At 63.2% G+C, this 15,077-nt stretch overlaps 1 protein-coding gene across 3 annotated transcripts; it reads right to left on the bottom strand.

Moving 5' to 3' along the window:
• Window positions 1–215: 215 nt before the first annotated feature.
• KLF15 (KLF transcription factor 15) lies at window positions 216–13,349 on the bottom strand. 3 transcript variants are annotated; one of them, XM_057555505.1, is made up of 3 exons: window positions 13,185–13,349; window positions 8,131–9,227; window positions 216–1,234 (listed from the first exon to the last, which is right to left on the bottom strand). In XM_057555505.1, the coding sequence occupies exons 2-3, from the start codon at window positions 9,201–9,203 to the stop codon at window positions 1,072–1,074; spliced, it is 1,236 nt and encodes a 411-aa protein (XP_057411488.1). In that variant the 5' UTR covers window positions 9,204–9,227; window positions 13,185–13,349; the 3' UTR covers window positions 216–1,071. The 3 variants fall into 3 exon arrangements, with proteins under 3 accessions (XP_057411488.1, XP_007182830.2, XP_007182829.2); XM_007182768.2 differs by lacking the exon at window positions 13,185–13,349 and adding an exon at window positions 10,237–11,974; XM_007182767.3 differs by lacking the exon at window positions 13,185–13,349 and having other exon boundaries at window positions 8,131–10,173.
• Between the last annotated feature and the right edge of the window lie 1,728 nt (window positions 13,350–15,077).

Raw genomic sequence — 15,077 nt, 5'->3', positions numbered from 1 at the left:
GGAGACTTTGTATCCCTCCGGGTACAAAGCAAGGTCCCCTGAGTGCTGCAGACGCAGACATGGAGACTCAGCCCCCAAAATCACCCCCGTTCCTGGCAGAGCAGAGGAAAACAGCACACAAATGCCACAGTTATCAAGTTCTTTTTTCTTTTTATTGGCAAAGTAAATATATTTTTATGAAGGACCAAAGAAAAAATATATAATTGTAACATATGTACACCAGCTTTATAGATTTTATTTCAAATTTACACAATGTTGACATGTTATTAAAAGATTTTATGTAGATGCACCTATGTACATTTTATTTACATACATTCATAGGATGTGAAATAAACCTCTCAAAACAAGCTAGTTCATTTGATATTAATTTCTAGACAAAATAAGGAATGCATTTCTAAATCAGGATTTTGGGAGGCTCTATCTAGCTCTTCTACACGCAATGCAGCGGCTCCCCTCTCTTCCTGAAGGTGACCCCGGAGGCTGCTGTCTGGATTTGTCTGGAAACAGGATGAGGGGCTGAGCCACACCGGTACCATCGCCCTGGGGCAGACCTGCACCTGTCCGTCTGCCCGGCACATTTAACTCAAGCACATGCACTGCCACCTCGCCGAGAGGGGGCTTGTCACCCAATCCCACATCCACCCGGAGGCCAGGTCCTGCACCCCAGACCGCCCCACCGTACCCTCCAGGGGTCAGGCCAAGGGACGAAGCCACGCTCACACTCCAGTGCAGCCCCGGACTTCTGGCCTACTTCCTTCTTCCCGGCACGGCTCCCTCCGGGAACTGACATTTCAAAACTGCACATTTCTTCTTCCCCAGCAATCGAGCGCTAGCCCTGGCCCAGGCGGGGAGCCCAGCGGGGGAGGGGCCGGGCCGCAGGAAGGCACTAGGGCCCCCAGGCCGCCTCCAGGCCCCCCCTCCAGGCGGGGGCGGGTGGAAGCGCTGGGTCCGCATCCCGGGCTCCAGAAGGTGGCCTGGAACGTCGACAAGTCCCTCTGAAGGAGGCCAATAACTTATTGCTACAAAGTACCGGGCGGGGCGGGTGGGCAGGCGGCGCCGGCCCGGTCAGGGTCAGGGCCGAGGCGCGCGGCTGCTGCGGGGGAAGCGGTGCACCTTGACGTGCTTAGACAGGTGGTCGCTGCGCGCGAACTTCTTCTCGCACACGGGGCACTGGTAGGGCTTCACGCCCGAGTGCGAGCGCCGGTGCCGGGACAGCTCGTCCGAGCGCGAGAACCTGTAGGACAGGGCGGTGAGCGGCCGCACCTCGGCAGCCCCGGGCCGGAGCGCTCGGGCTCCGCTGTCCCTCCCCCCGCCCCTCCCCCGCTGCCCCTCCGGCCCCTCCATGGAGGCGAGAGCAGCCGACAGCAGGCCTGTGCCCGTGCTGGGGCCTGAGGGCCGCTGGAGACCCCACAGGCCCCCGACTGCAGCTGCGCCTCAAGCCCCCCTTACACCAGAACTTGGGGCTCCTATGAGTGTCTGCACGGGCAGCCCCCGCCCTCGAGAGGAGACAGGCCCGGGGAGGAGCCCCTGCCCAGCCCTGCAGGGAGCCCGCAGCTCCTCTGTCGCTTCCGCCACAGGAGAGGAAGGGCCCTCAGACTTGGCCCTCACGACCCCTGGACCCTACTTTCCTAAAAGCTGGGCCCCCTGAGATGTCCCCAAGCAAAACTGCACCCCTGCGAGGTGCTCCTGAGGGTTTAAATGGTTCCCCTGTGGCCTCCCTATTGCGGCCCCCACCAGCCTGGGAGCCCAGAGGCCTCTGGGGAGGAGCAGCTGCTAGGGGACCCGAGCTGACCACAGGGCTTAGCTGTTGTCACCGACTTCAGGCACTCCAGGCTCTCCCCACCTCCCGACCCTGGTCCTGGCAGTGAGACCCCACCCTCCCTACACACGCTCTCCTCCTCTGTGCTCTGCCTACACGACCTGCCCTTGGCCTCTCTCACCCCAGGACATATGCACATACTCTTGTACTCTTCCCTGTCTGGAATGCTCTTCCCTCCGACCCATCCCTTAGAGCTCAGCTCAAATGTCACTTCCTCAGGAAAGCCCTCCAGGACTGCATCCCATCCTCAGCTCCCATGGCACTAGGCACTTCTCTTTTCTGCCCCGGCCACTGTTGCAACTTCAGTTTTCAACTTTTTGATGAATGTCAGTCTGTGCCACTAGACTGTCAGCTCCATGAGGAAAGACATACACGCCGTGGCCAGCCCAGTGCCCAGCGCGTGGAAGGTGTCCAGTACATGCATTTGTGCGAAAGAGCGGACACGGCCGCGCCCTCGGGAGGATGGAGAGCTGTCAGTCAGTCCTCTCTAGCCCCAGAACACGCATGCACACAAGGCACACTGTGCACACATACGTGCCACACGTATGCACATCATGAACACAGGTGCATGCACTCACACGTGTACACACGTGCACACCACAAAGATGGATACGTGAACATGTGCACACGTAGGAACACGTGAACAGGAGCACCAGGCCCAACAGCCCTGTCCGTGGGCCTGGGGCCACGCGCGAGAGGTAGGTGAGGTGGCGCCCCGGGCAGCTGTCCCCCACCCAGCCCGGGCCAGGGCTGGCGGCCCACCTCGGGCCTGACCCTCTGTGTGGAAGCCTTGGTCCCACAGCCTGCTGAGGGCCAGGACGATCCAGCAGCACAAGCCCAGGGAAGGCTCAGGTGGAGGGCAGGAGGGCCTCAGCACCAGATGGGAGCCTGGCCCGGCGTCCCTCAGCCCCTCCGCTGCCCAGGGTCCTGCCCCACGGTGCGACAGGGCCAGGCTTCTGTGCTTGGAGGCTGGCGCCCCGCCTCCCATCCCAGGGAGCCAACCAGGGCAGGCACAGAGCAGTGCTCTCGGCTACCTTTGCCAATAAGGAACTGGCCCGCCTGCCAGATGAGGAAACTGAGGCTCAGAGCGATGAGGCCCTGATCCAGGCTCACCAGCGACAGAGCAGCCGAGGCCAGAGCAAAGGTCCTGCACAGCGCCCTGCCTGCCCTGCTGCCCGCAGAGGGCCCGGCCTCCTCCACAGAGCCGAGCCAGGCGGCGTGTGCCACTGCAGCCCCGTGCAGGCAGGAAGCGGCATCAAGGCTCCTGGCCGCCAGAGCCCGGGCCACCTGCCCCCAGCGGAGTCAGGCCTGCCCGGGGCGAAGGCTCCAACAACGCCCCCGCGGGACCCGCACCCGCCAGGCACAAGGCGTGGGGTCAGCCGCACCCTCCCGGTCAGGGAGCCAGGACCAGCCCCCCTGGACCGACGCCAGCACAGCGAGGGCTCGAAGGGGACGAGGGGCTTGCTGGGGTCCCACAGCCGGCGGGGCGGCCAGATGGCTCAGGTCCCCCCACCACGGCGAGCCCGTGTGGCCCTGAGCAAACTCACCACCTGCCCTGGGCCTCAGAGTCCGTCCTCTCTCGTCCAGTGAGGTCCTTGGGATTCCTGCCCACCTCCCAGGACTTGTCTCAGAGGCCAAAGTGGTGACACAAGGGCCACAGCGGCCTCTCATCAGGGGGATCCCTGGGAGGGGCAGGCAGCCGGGGGACATCAGGCCTGAGAAGAGCTGTTTCCAGCCACACGCCCCCACCCCCCTGTAGCACAGGGGCCCTGAGAAGACCCCCGCCGTACCCCCTCACCACTTTCTCCCGTGTGGCAGCCCTCACGGGAAGGGGCCAGGGGCCAGGTGGGCTCTGCTACCTACTGCCTGGACCACCCGGGCACGTCGCCAAGCTCTCTGAGGCTGCTTCCCCTGGATATGGGGGGGCAGACTGGCCGCAAGGGCCGCGAGGGTGCAGAGGCCAGGAGCGCAGAGGGCACTCGCTTGACGGCTATGAGCTGGGCCCCGGTGAGTCACGACCGTGATCGGTGCTGCTGGGGTGCAAGACAAGGAAGCACAGGGGTCCAGAGGACCCTCCGGAGCCGCCCCCTCCGTCAGCCAGAAAGCCACTGCTGTGAAAAGTCAGGCTAAGGGCTGCGGTGGGAACGGTGTCCCAGGGTTGTGCAGTGCGCGACCTGTCCGACAGCACTCGGGCTCTGCGACTGCAGGGAAGGGTCGCGGCCGCGGGGCCGCAGCTTCGAGTCCTGTCCCCGGCTCTGCAGCCTCAGCCTGCCAGCCTCCTTCTGGGGCCTCCCGCCACGTGGGGCAGCTGGACGTCGTCAGTATCCCTATTAGCTGCGGCAGGAGGGCACTCTCCGTGGATGGAACAGGACTTCCGCTGCACGGAACTGCGTCCGGGAGGGAAGCAAGGAAGTTTCTAGGAAGGTGGCAAACAGCTCTACCTAGACGGTCAGATCCAAATAGGGACAGTCTGGCCCCAGCCCCGTCCAGGGTGCCGGAATCACGCCACTACGGGGGAAGAACAGGGCATACTGGGTTCAGGACCAGACACCGAGGGAAGGGGCGGTTGGTGACCTGGGCCAGTGACGACCTTGGGGGACACCGTTCACGGCCCAAAGGTGTGCAGGGCAGGGCACAGGACACGATGCCACGGCCAGAATCAGCCCCAGAGGAGGAAGAGCCAACTGCTCGCCAAGACCACCAGGAAGAAGAGAGGGGTCTGGGGGTGGTGAGCTCCCCACACGGAGGGCAGGCCTGGCTCAGGGTGAGGTCCACCCCCCCACTGGAGGTGTGGAGGGGGCTGCAGAGATATCCTGAGGCTACAGGCGGGCTGAGCTCCTGGCTCTGCCACTTACCAGCTGTGTGACAGTGGACAACTTCCTTAACTGCTCTGGCCGCAATTTCCCCCTCTCTAAAATGGGACGACAGGCTGACGCCTGCTCATGGACTTGCTACGACTACGGAGCCTTCTCAGCACGCCAGGAGCTTTTGTTTCGCTGTTGTCACCCCTCCGCTCTTTTCTCCCGGCCCATAAGCTGAAGCCTGGCAGCTGACAGCCTTGGGGAAGAGATGGGACACCTGCCACCACGACTCACGGTAGGTGCCCGGGGAGAGGGTGAGGGCCTGGGGCTGCAGGTGGGAGAAGTGTGCTGGCCACAGCGTGGGTGGGGTGTGCTCTGTCCCCGTGGGCATGTGACTTGATCTTTCTGGGCTTCAGTGTCCCACTCTGTAAAATGTGACGGTGCCGACACATCACGGGGCTGTTGGGAGGCCTCAAAGAGCCTGTGACATGGGAAGGACAAAGCCAGAACCATCGCAAGACTGACGACAGCCACCACTGGAGGAGACCCCTGGAGACACGGGGCACAGAGAGGGCCGAGCGCGCCTGCACTGCGGAGGGGAGGCTGGCGAGCAGACCGTGTGTGCCCGTGGGCCAGAATGAGGAGTTTGGATAGGAATCTAAGTGTACCAAAGTAGGCCTAAAGGCCAGAGTAGGTAATGAGTCCCCCGTGGAAGGAAGTATGCAAGCAAGTGTGGGGATTTGTGGAGGGAATTCCAGCTCTGAGAATCTTAGAACAGTGCCTGGCATTCAGTGAGTGCTTGTGAGCTGGTGACTGTCATGTTATCCCCTGTCCTGTCCCAACGGAGCTGCCCCAAAGCCCATCTATCCTCCCACCCAACTGCTGAAAGGACTCCCTCCATCTCTGTCCCTCAGCTGGAGGCTACAACCATATTTAAGGGACACTCACGTCACGTGCACATTCCCAGGGATTCAGGATCCCTGAAGACCAACCGGGGAGAAACAGCCCTTCTAAGGGGGGGGGGGCGCCCTCAGCTCCCGGCCAGGCAGTGCGTCTGCCACATGTGACCCCATGAAGGCCAGACCCACACCTGGGAGAAGCTCCAGGAGTGGCTGACGGCAGGGACAGCTCCCAGGGGGCTCTGGGGAGACCTCACTGTGGCAGGCACCCACCATGCCTGCCTCTGCCAAGGGGGTCCTGGGCAAGACCCGTGCAAGGGCTCAGACAGTGGCAGAGCTGAATCCCCACCATACATCCCGTTCTTGCTCATACAGCTCCTCCCATGGGGAACTCAGTCCCTCTGAGGCCACCGTGCCGGGGCTGAGTGTGCCCCCCTGTAAAGCACTGTGGGCTGAGGGTCCCACACCCTCACTGTGGGCTGAGGGTCTGCTCTCTGGGGCGGCCCAGAAGGGCGCAGGTCCTCTCCTCCCGGTGGAGCGGGCCGGCGGGTGGCCGTGACCAAGACCACACCTTCCCTCCCTGCGGCTTCACCCAGCCTCACTCTGAGCGGAGGGGCCCCTTCCCAACAGTCAGCAGAGGCCGGGGACAGTGCCCGGGAAGGTGAGGCTGCCCCACGTCTCCGCAGCCCAGCCCCGCCACGAGGAGAGCGCAGGCCGAGGCCTGGGAGTCCTGGGTGCCTCCGACCCGGGGTGCCGCCCACGTGGAAGCCGGGCCCAACCCCTTCCGGGTCCTTCTCACACTCTGACCTCGTATGAGAGCGACCGCACAACCTCTGGGAAGGGGCGCTGCTGTGCCCCCCTGCGCCCACAGCCCTGGCAGGCAGTGGCAGGGAGCAAGTCCTCCCCTGCCAGATGGCAGCCGGAGGCTCGCCCAGGGGACCGCTGGAGGGCCGCGCGGGAGCGGCAGATCGGGGCTGGGGCTCCGACCGTCGCCACCGGCTGCCCCACCCCAGGCGTCAGGACGCCCTCTCCTGCAGCTGAGCCCCGCACGGCCCCGAGTCCGACCACTGAACATGGCGCCCCGCCAGTCCACAGGCCCCACAAGCTGCCCTGCAAGCACACCCGGCCCCCCAGCCTGAGGCTCTCCGGGAGGCGGGAGGCCCGTGGGGCTGGGGCTGGGGCTCTGGAAGAAGCCCTCAGGTCTGTGGGCGCCTTTGGCAAAGCCCCTTCTCCGGCCAGCTCAGCGCTCCACGGCGAGGGGCCGCCAGCATCACATCCAACACTCGGGTCACAGCTCCCAGCCACGCCACAGCCTTGGCCAGCCGGGACTCTGCGGCCAGCGCCTCTGCCCAGGGGGCCAACTCTCAGGTGCTCTCAGATGAGATCCCAGCAGGAAACAAAAGCTGCAAACTGCCCCCTGTGCCGCGTGCACCCACGCACACACACGCCCAGGGTACAAACGTGCCACGCGCACACGCACCATCACATTTGGTCACGCAGCAGAGACCCACGTGGAGACGGCAAGGTGCAGACACGAGCCCGCACACACAGCCACACGCCCCTCGTGAGGTCCGGTTCTGCACACGGAAGAGCGTGCCTGTTACACACACACACACACACACACACACGCGCGCGCACACACACGCACACACGGAAGCCGCACCAGCCAAGACCCAGACTGTGTCGGCAGCACACGCACCTCCCGGGCAAGCTAGCTTCCTGCAGGGAGGGTGTCCTAAACAGGGGAGAGCCGCCGGGGGCACCCCTGAGCGTGTCGGCTCCTGACCTGCTGCCTGAGCTTCAGGAAAAGGTGGACGTGCCCTCCGGGAAGGTGAGCCCCCCCGGGGGCCTGGGGGAGAGCCACAGGGGTGCCGCCCAGCTTGGCCTCCCATGGGCTGGGGAACCCTGGGCAAGCCCCCGCCCCTACCCCTTGGAGAGCCGGTTTCCCCCACAGTGCCACACAGTCGAGAGCCTGGAAGGAGCCTCCCGCCCTCGGTGCAGCACCCCTAGCCTGGCCCTCCCTCTCCCTCGGCCTTTCTGGCTTCCCAAACCCACCGCCAGGTCCCCCGTGGGGAGCGCAGCCCAGGCGCCCCAGGACTCTGTAAAGACAGCTGGTGCCTCTGGTCGGGGAAGCAGCCTCTTCAGGCTGTGACTTCTCTAATCGGACCCCTGGCTTCAAATCCCTTCTGCAAAGTGGCGTGCCCCTGGGCAGGTTACTTAGCTGCTCTGAGCCTCTGCTTGCTCAGGCGTAAAGGGGAGTAAGGGTGGTACTCACCCTTGGGGGCACCCCGAGGCACGAGGAGCGGTGCACACGGCCGCAGCCGCCCTGCCCTATTCTGAGCTGCCCCGTCACCACCACGAGAGCCCTTCTGCGTGGCCCAGCCCCTCTCCTCCAGCACGGGTGCAGCCTCACCTGGTCACCGTGAGACTGCAGACCAGGCATCTGGAGGCACGAGGAAACCTCTGGGCAGTGTGCCAGCTCTGGCCCTGCCCCTGCCCACCCCTCTCTCCCCTTCCTACGCAGCCTTATCTAAGGGTGGGGAATGTGGCCTCGGCAGCACACCCAGGGGCGTGGAGACGCCCGGCCTGCCGCCGCCATAGCCATACTGACCTCCAGCCGCAGCCCGGCCAGGTGCAGGCGAAGGGCTTCTCGCCCGTGTGCCGGCGCAGGTGGGCCTTGAGGTGGCTGCTTTTGGTGTACATCTTGCTGCAGCCGGGGAAAGTACACTTGTGCATTTTGATGAGTTCTGCTGCCGGGTTCTTGGGGAACTTCTGGCCCATGAGGAGGCCGGCGGAGCCGGGCCCCAGGGGTCCCGACCCAATGGGCTTGGCGGCGATGGGCACAGGGGCGATGCGCACGAACTTGGAGGGCAGGTTCAAGCTGGAGGAGGGCACCACCTGGGGCACCAGCGTGAAGGTTTGCCCCTGGATGTTGACCAGGAGCTGGGCCACCTTGACGCTCTCAGCGGCCTGCCCGGGGGAGACGGGCTCGGCGCCAGACTCCTGCTTCACCTGCAGCGGCTGGATCTGCAGCAGGACGGGGATGGGGCCGTCGGGGGCGGGACCCCCACCCGGGCTCTGGCTGCCGCCCACACCAGCTCCCGGCGGGGGGGCACAGCGCTCTCTCCCACCGGCCCCCGGATGCAGGTGGCTCCTGTGGAGCCCGGCGGAGAGCTGGCCGCAGGCCTCCAAGTCCTTGCTGTTGCTTTCCGGGGCCTCCTTCACCCCTGGCTCCATGTTCTCCTCCAGAAACTCTTCGATCTCCTCCAGGGTGGGCTGGAAGGGCCTCGGGACGTCATCGGGGTCTCCCACAGGAAACTCAGGGAAGCAGAAATGCTCCCCCTTCACAGGTGCCGGTGCTTTCCGCCAGGTCCCCCAGGCCATGGGGCCGCCGTTGGCCCCAGCGCTGCCACCACCGCCGCCGCCCAGCGTGGCCTGGGACAGCAGGAAGTCCAAGATGCTGTCCTGGCCCTCGGCCCTGGGGCCACCGCTGTAGCAGGAGCAAAGGGCTTGCGAGTCAGGGCTGGCACAGGAACAGAGGCTGGAGGCGTCACTGTCGTCCTCCGAGAGGGGCGAGGGCAGCATGTGGTATGCCCGCCCGCCAGCCAGCCTGTCACCCAGATAGCCAACAGGGCACTTCAGCGACGAGAAGGTCTCGTCCACTGGAAGCAAGTGGTCCACCATGCTGGCCTGGCCGTGCCGGGGCGGCTGCGGAGAGGAAGGAGGAGGCCCAGTCAGGAGGGCAGCACGCTCCCGCCACCTCGGGGGCGCCTGACCCCGCTCCGTGGCCAGCCACAGCCTCCCACTGCCGAACGCCTGGGTCCTGCGTCCATCCTGGCTCACGGGAGAACTCTGTCTGCAAGAGTGTTTTCTGAAATTGCACCACCTGTTTGCAAAAGTGCTCTCCAAGCCCATTGCACAACCCGGCTCTTGTGGTTGCACAGAGATTTTCCAGAACAATTCTGGGAAGGAACGTGCGTGTGTCTGCAAGTGACTGGGTGTGAGTGCACGGGAGGGAGAGGGTGAGCGTGTGAGGAGGCTCTCTGCACCCCGAACAGCCAGGCGGCACCCCTGTCCAGCTGAGCAGAGCCACTGCCATCCCAAGGACAACTGACCTCAGCCTCATTCCTGCAGAATCACTGGAGGGGGTAGGAGAATGGCCACTTGCCCTCTGACCCCCGTGTTGCTGCAGCTTGGGTAGGGTTGCCAGATTAAGCAAATAAAAATAAAGGCCACCCAGTTAAACTTGAAACTCAGATTCTAAAGAATGAGCAACTTTTAATATAAGTGTGTCCAAACGTTGGATGGGGCAGGCTTATATCACAGAATTATTTCATCTGAGATGCAAATATAACTCGGCAGTTTGTATTTTAATCAGGCAAGTCTAGTTGGAGGCGAAAAATCAGACGCCCTCACGGGCTGTTTCCCCATCTGAAGGGGGGCAGCCCCCCACCCTCCAGTTCTCGGACCCCTCCTGTCTCAGCTGCCTGCTCTATGAATCAGGGAAGGCAGGGACAGGCCTTCACAAAACGCTCTCAACTGGGTCGGCACCTTCCCGGGGCTTTACTAGCGGTGCAAGGGCCATGCCCCGTGGCGGTAACTCAAGGAAGCAGAACGCACCCAGGTCCCAGAGCCCAGCTATTAGCTCCTTTGACTTCACAACTGCCCGCTGCGTGGGAGACAAGACCCCTTGGCCTGCGCCCCGTGGAGCACTCACCACCTCGGGAAGGCCCAGCTCACGCCCGTCTCCCTACTGGACCAGCGGCTCCATGAGGGCAGGCTGGGCCGTCGGGTCGCGGCTGTGTCCCCAGCTCCTGGTGAGGCAGCTGGTGCCCAGGAGGGGCTCAGAGAACGTCAGCAGAGAGGAGAGGGGGAAGCTGAAGGCCATGCTGGGTCCGGTGTCCAAGGAGAGTCAACAGTGTCTGGCTGTGACAGGGCCACCTCTGCGGACCTTTGTCCCCACCCAGTGACCATAGCGGGGTGTTTGCTGAGGTTGAGGAAAGGGTGTTCTGCAGCGAAAGCCAGAGAGTCTCTGCTGCCTGGCATCCCATCTGCACCCACCCCCTTGCTCTGTCTCGAGCACCAGTCCTGCACCTGGCACCCAGCACTGCCCAACAGTCAACAGGCCCAACCAGGGGCAGGTCATCATCAGCTGTGACCTTGGGCAAGGCCTCGCTCTCCCAAACCTCATTTTCCCATCTGTCCCATGCTCTGATGACCGTGTCCAGGAAGCTTCACAGAGCTCCAGGAAGCTAAGGCAAGGTGGCAGGTTTGCACCCAGGGCAGTTTTGCAGGAGAACGTTTGGCCTTTTGGTTTTAAATATTCAGCTAAGGATTTAAAACTGGGAGTTTAAAACCATACACTATTCACCAAATCGGGTGCTGAGAAGGAATGAAAATGCCAGATAATGTGAAGAACAGAGTCCACACTCAGCCTGAGACCCCCCTCTCCCCTGTCGCCCACGCTGAGCTCCTGCCTCTGCAACTTACCAGCTGTGTGACCTTGGGCAGGTGGCACAACCTCTCTGTGCCATGTGTTGGATGGGGATCCTGCCAACTGTGCCTAGTTCCTGGGCTTTTGTAACACCAATGAGCTAGCACATGCTGAGCACTCACTACAGGGGCAGGCGTTCGTGCAGATGCCCGTCAGCACTAGCCTTCAGGGTTAGCCTCAGTGGGTGAGTATGTGGTCTTTCTGCCGCTCTGCTGTGATGCTTAGGAATCCGGGGGCTCCAGCCTTCCTGGAACCAGGACTGAGGCGGTAAGGGGCAGACTGGGCCGTGTTCCTGCCCTTGAAACTCTCCCCCGAAATGTGATCACTAACTGAATATTCCATGATATTAAGGAATTACAGTTAATATTTTTAAATGTGATGATGTATTGTGGTTGGTACATACTTTTCAAAGGACGCCTTACATTTTAGAGATACAAACTGACATATTCACAGATTAAATGATACCAAAGAAATAGAGGGGGAAATAAATAAGTACAGTAGGACGGGGTAGGAGGAAACTTATAGATTCCCAAGGAAATGGGACCCAATCTCGTCCCAGCAGCCCAGAACCTGGACCCTGCCCATCCACCCCAGACCTCAGCTCCACCTGCCCCGCTCACACTGGCTGTGCCCCAAGCTCACCAGCTTCATGGCCTCAGGCCAGGGCCCTGGCTGTTTCTCCTCCGTGGACCCCTCTTCCCCAGCACTCTAGGAGGCAGTGCCTTATTTAGATCTCAGCTCATAAGTCGCTCCCCGTGGGACCTCTCTGACCACCCTCTGTTACACCACCCCACATCGCAGTCTTCCTAACAGTTGCCACTGCCCGAAACTATCTTAGTTATGTATTTGTGTACCTCATTTTCTGTCTACCTCCCCACCAGAATATAAGCCGTTCTGACTGTTACCCCAGAGTCTGAAACAAGACCTGGCAGAACTTTGCTGACTGAGTGAAAGGGGTGGTGCGGGGGGCTGGGGGGGGGGGGAAGCAGCAGCAGACCGCGTGGGTCCTAACGCAGGGCTCATCGGCCCGGGCGGACGCAGGCACTGAGAGCCCAGCAGGGGCTGCGGGGCGCCGGGCGCCGGCCCTGAAACACAGCAGCACGTGGCACGGCCAGAGACGCAGGCTGCGTGCAGGGGGAGGGACGCCCTGTTCCGGACTCCGCCCCTCCCCGGCCCGGCCAGGCCTGCTGTTTATCCTCCCGGGGACACAGCGGCTGCAGGAACAACATGTAATTGATAACAAGCCGAGCGCCGGCCAAGGGCCTTCCATTGGGTCAGCGTGCAAATCACGGGGGCGGCGGGCGGGGGCCGCCCTTCAAAATAAGAGTCTCCACTCCCGCGCCGCCCGCAGGCCCCAAAGTCGCGAGCCCAGCGTCCTCGCACCTGTGGGGCGGCGGGGCTCCCCACGAGCCACCCGACCCTTGGGGGGAAGTGATTTCAGGGGCTCCGGCACTTGGGGATTTTGTCACCCGGGCCAGAAAACAGCGGGGGTGGGGGGGGAGGGTCCACAGGGGGCCGACCGAGGGGAGGGAGAGCGAGCGGACCGCTGCGGCGAGCGGGGTGGCTTCCCCGCTCCGCTAACCGCGCGGGGGTGCGAGTTCCTGCCGTGTGACTGCGTGTGCGGGGCGTGGTGAGAGCCGGGAGGGGCGTCCGCGACACACTCGCGCGTGGAGCCGCGTGGTGTCCCCGCGTGTGTGGGAAAGGGGGGCAGGCGGAGCCTGGGGCGCCGCCCGCGGGGCACCGAGCCCTCGGCCCGCGCCCCCTCCCGCGGGCCGGCGGCGGTGACCGTCAGTAACCCCTCCGCCCCTCCCCGCCGCGCGCCCGCCCGCCCGCAGGCCCCGTCGCGCCCGCCATATGGGAGGCCGGCCCGCGAGGCGCGCACGGACACGCGGGGCCAGGCGCCTAGGCAGCTGACCGGCCCGCGCGGGGAAAGTGCCGGTGGGCACGTGGGGTCGCTGACCCACCAGCCTGTCCGCCCCCGGCCCCGCGCGGGGCTACCCCGCTCCTCCGACATTTCCTCCGACGCTCACGCGGAGCCTGGGACAGCCGTGCGGGCGCCCGGCCTGGCGTGCAGAGGCCCGCCCGCGCCCCCCGAGCTCGCCTGCACCCCGCCAGCCCCCTGCGCGCCAGGCCCGGTCCACTCGCGTCCGTCCTCGCCGCGCCGCTCCCACCTGAACTCGGCGCACGGCCGGCCGGCGGCCAGGCCCGGCGGTCCCGGGGCCCTGCGGGCTGCGCTGGGGGCGGCGGCCGCGCGTCCTGCACTCGCTCTTGCTCGCCCCGGCCCGCGTCGCTGCGGCGGAGCCCCCGCCGCCGCCGCCGCCGCCCGCTCGGCGCTCACTCCCGGGCTCACGTGACGCGGCGGGCGCCGCGAAGGCTCGCAGGAGGCTCGGCCCCGGGCGCGCGCCCCATTGGCCCGCGCCGCGCGTCACGCGCCCCGGCTCCGCCCCCTCCGGCCCCCTCCCTTCGCAGCGGGCTCGCGGCGGCCGCGGTGTCCGTTCCCGAGGCTCTAGCCCAGGTGAGAACGTGGGGCTCCGAGAAGGGCCCACGCGGGGTGGGCGCCGCGGGGCAGCCCCGGCCCGACCCGCTCTCCCCGGCTCCCACCTGCAACCCCGGGCGGGCCAACAGGTAAAGCCAGGACTTGTCGGGGACGCTGCTGGAGAGATGCGGGCGGGTGTCCGGCCAGGTGAGCCTCCAGCCCCCTCGGGAGAGCGCGCTCGCTGGCGTCCGCAGCAGCCCCTCGGAGACAGGAAGCGCGAGGCGCAGAGTGAGCGGCCCAGGAGACACGTGAGCCGAGGGGGCCGCGCACCCAGCGCGCCCTTTAACCACACCTGTCGGATCCTCAGCCAACATTTCACAGATGAAGAGAAGGACTCTGAGGCCGTGGTCCTCCCGGACACACAGCTGGTAAGGAGGGAGGAGGGGTGAGCAGGCCCGTCCGTCTGCCCCGAGAAGGCATCTTCCGGACAACCAGGATGGTGGGCAGAGAGCGCCTTCTACGGAGCTTGCATCCTTTCCCTTCCTGGCTTGGGAGGCGGAGAGCGTTTCCGTTCCTCCCCAAGACACTGCTAGAACCGGAACTGATAGCCAGGACCTGTCCAGGCTCTCTGGAATGCTGGGGGTCTGGGCTCCTAAGTACATGCCGGGCACTGGATCCTGCATCCCGGGGCCCTCCCCGTGCACAGAGCAGGGCCAGGGATGCAGCTCCTGCTACCACGAGGAGCCAAACTGGGGCTTGGCCGGTGGGTTTGGGGGACACTAGCGTTGAGGATGAGGATGAGGATGGTAATGATGCTGTCTGCACTGTCTGAACGTTTGTGGAGGCCGTGGCCAGAATCCGCGGAACAGACGGAGTTCACCCATTCTTATAGAAGAGACAGAGGTCTGGCGGGCTCAAGCTCACTGCCTTGCCTCTGTGCAGGTGAGAGCCGGGCACATCCCTGCCTGTCATTGGTCCTTTGCTCCTCACACACTCTCAGGCCAGTGTCCCCCATCTCTTTGGTGAAAATCACACCGAAAGGTCAGAAGAAGCTTGGAAACAAAGACACATCCATAGCTTCAGCACACAAGGAAGCGTCGGCACAGGCTAGTAAGAAGCTGAGCAGGGAAAGACAAGCACTGTATAGTCTCACTTATATGTGGAATCTAAACCAGAAACAAAAACAAAATTATAGGAAAAGAGATCAGATTTACCAAAGGAAGGTGAGGGGGTGGAATTAGAGGAAGGTGGTCGAAAGGTGCAAACTTCCAGTTATAAGATAAATAAGTACTAGGCATGTAATGTACAACATGATAAATATAATTAACACTGCTGTGTGTTATATATGAAAGTCGTTAAGAGAGTAGATCCTAAGAGTTCTTATCACAAGGAAAAAAAACCTTTTTGTTTCTCCTTTTGCTTTTGCTTTTACTGTATTCATATGAGATGCTAACTAAACTTATTGTGGTAATCATTTCACAAAATATGTAAGTCAAACCATTATGTTGTACACCTTACACTTATACAGTGACATATGTCAATTATATCTCAATGAAACTGGAGGAAAAAAAAAAAAGAAACTGAAAAA

Source organism: Balaenoptera acutorostrata, chromosome 10 (assembly GCF_949987535.1).
Source record: "Balaenoptera acutorostrata chromosome 10, mBalAcu1.1, whole genome shotgun sequence".
Lineage (NCBI taxonomy): Eukaryota > Metazoa > Chordata > Mammalia > Artiodactyla > Balaenopteridae > Balaenoptera > Balaenoptera acutorostrata.
The sequence above is the reverse complement of the archived record's forward strand: the minus strand, read 5'-3'. Positions and strand labels throughout refer to the sequence as shown.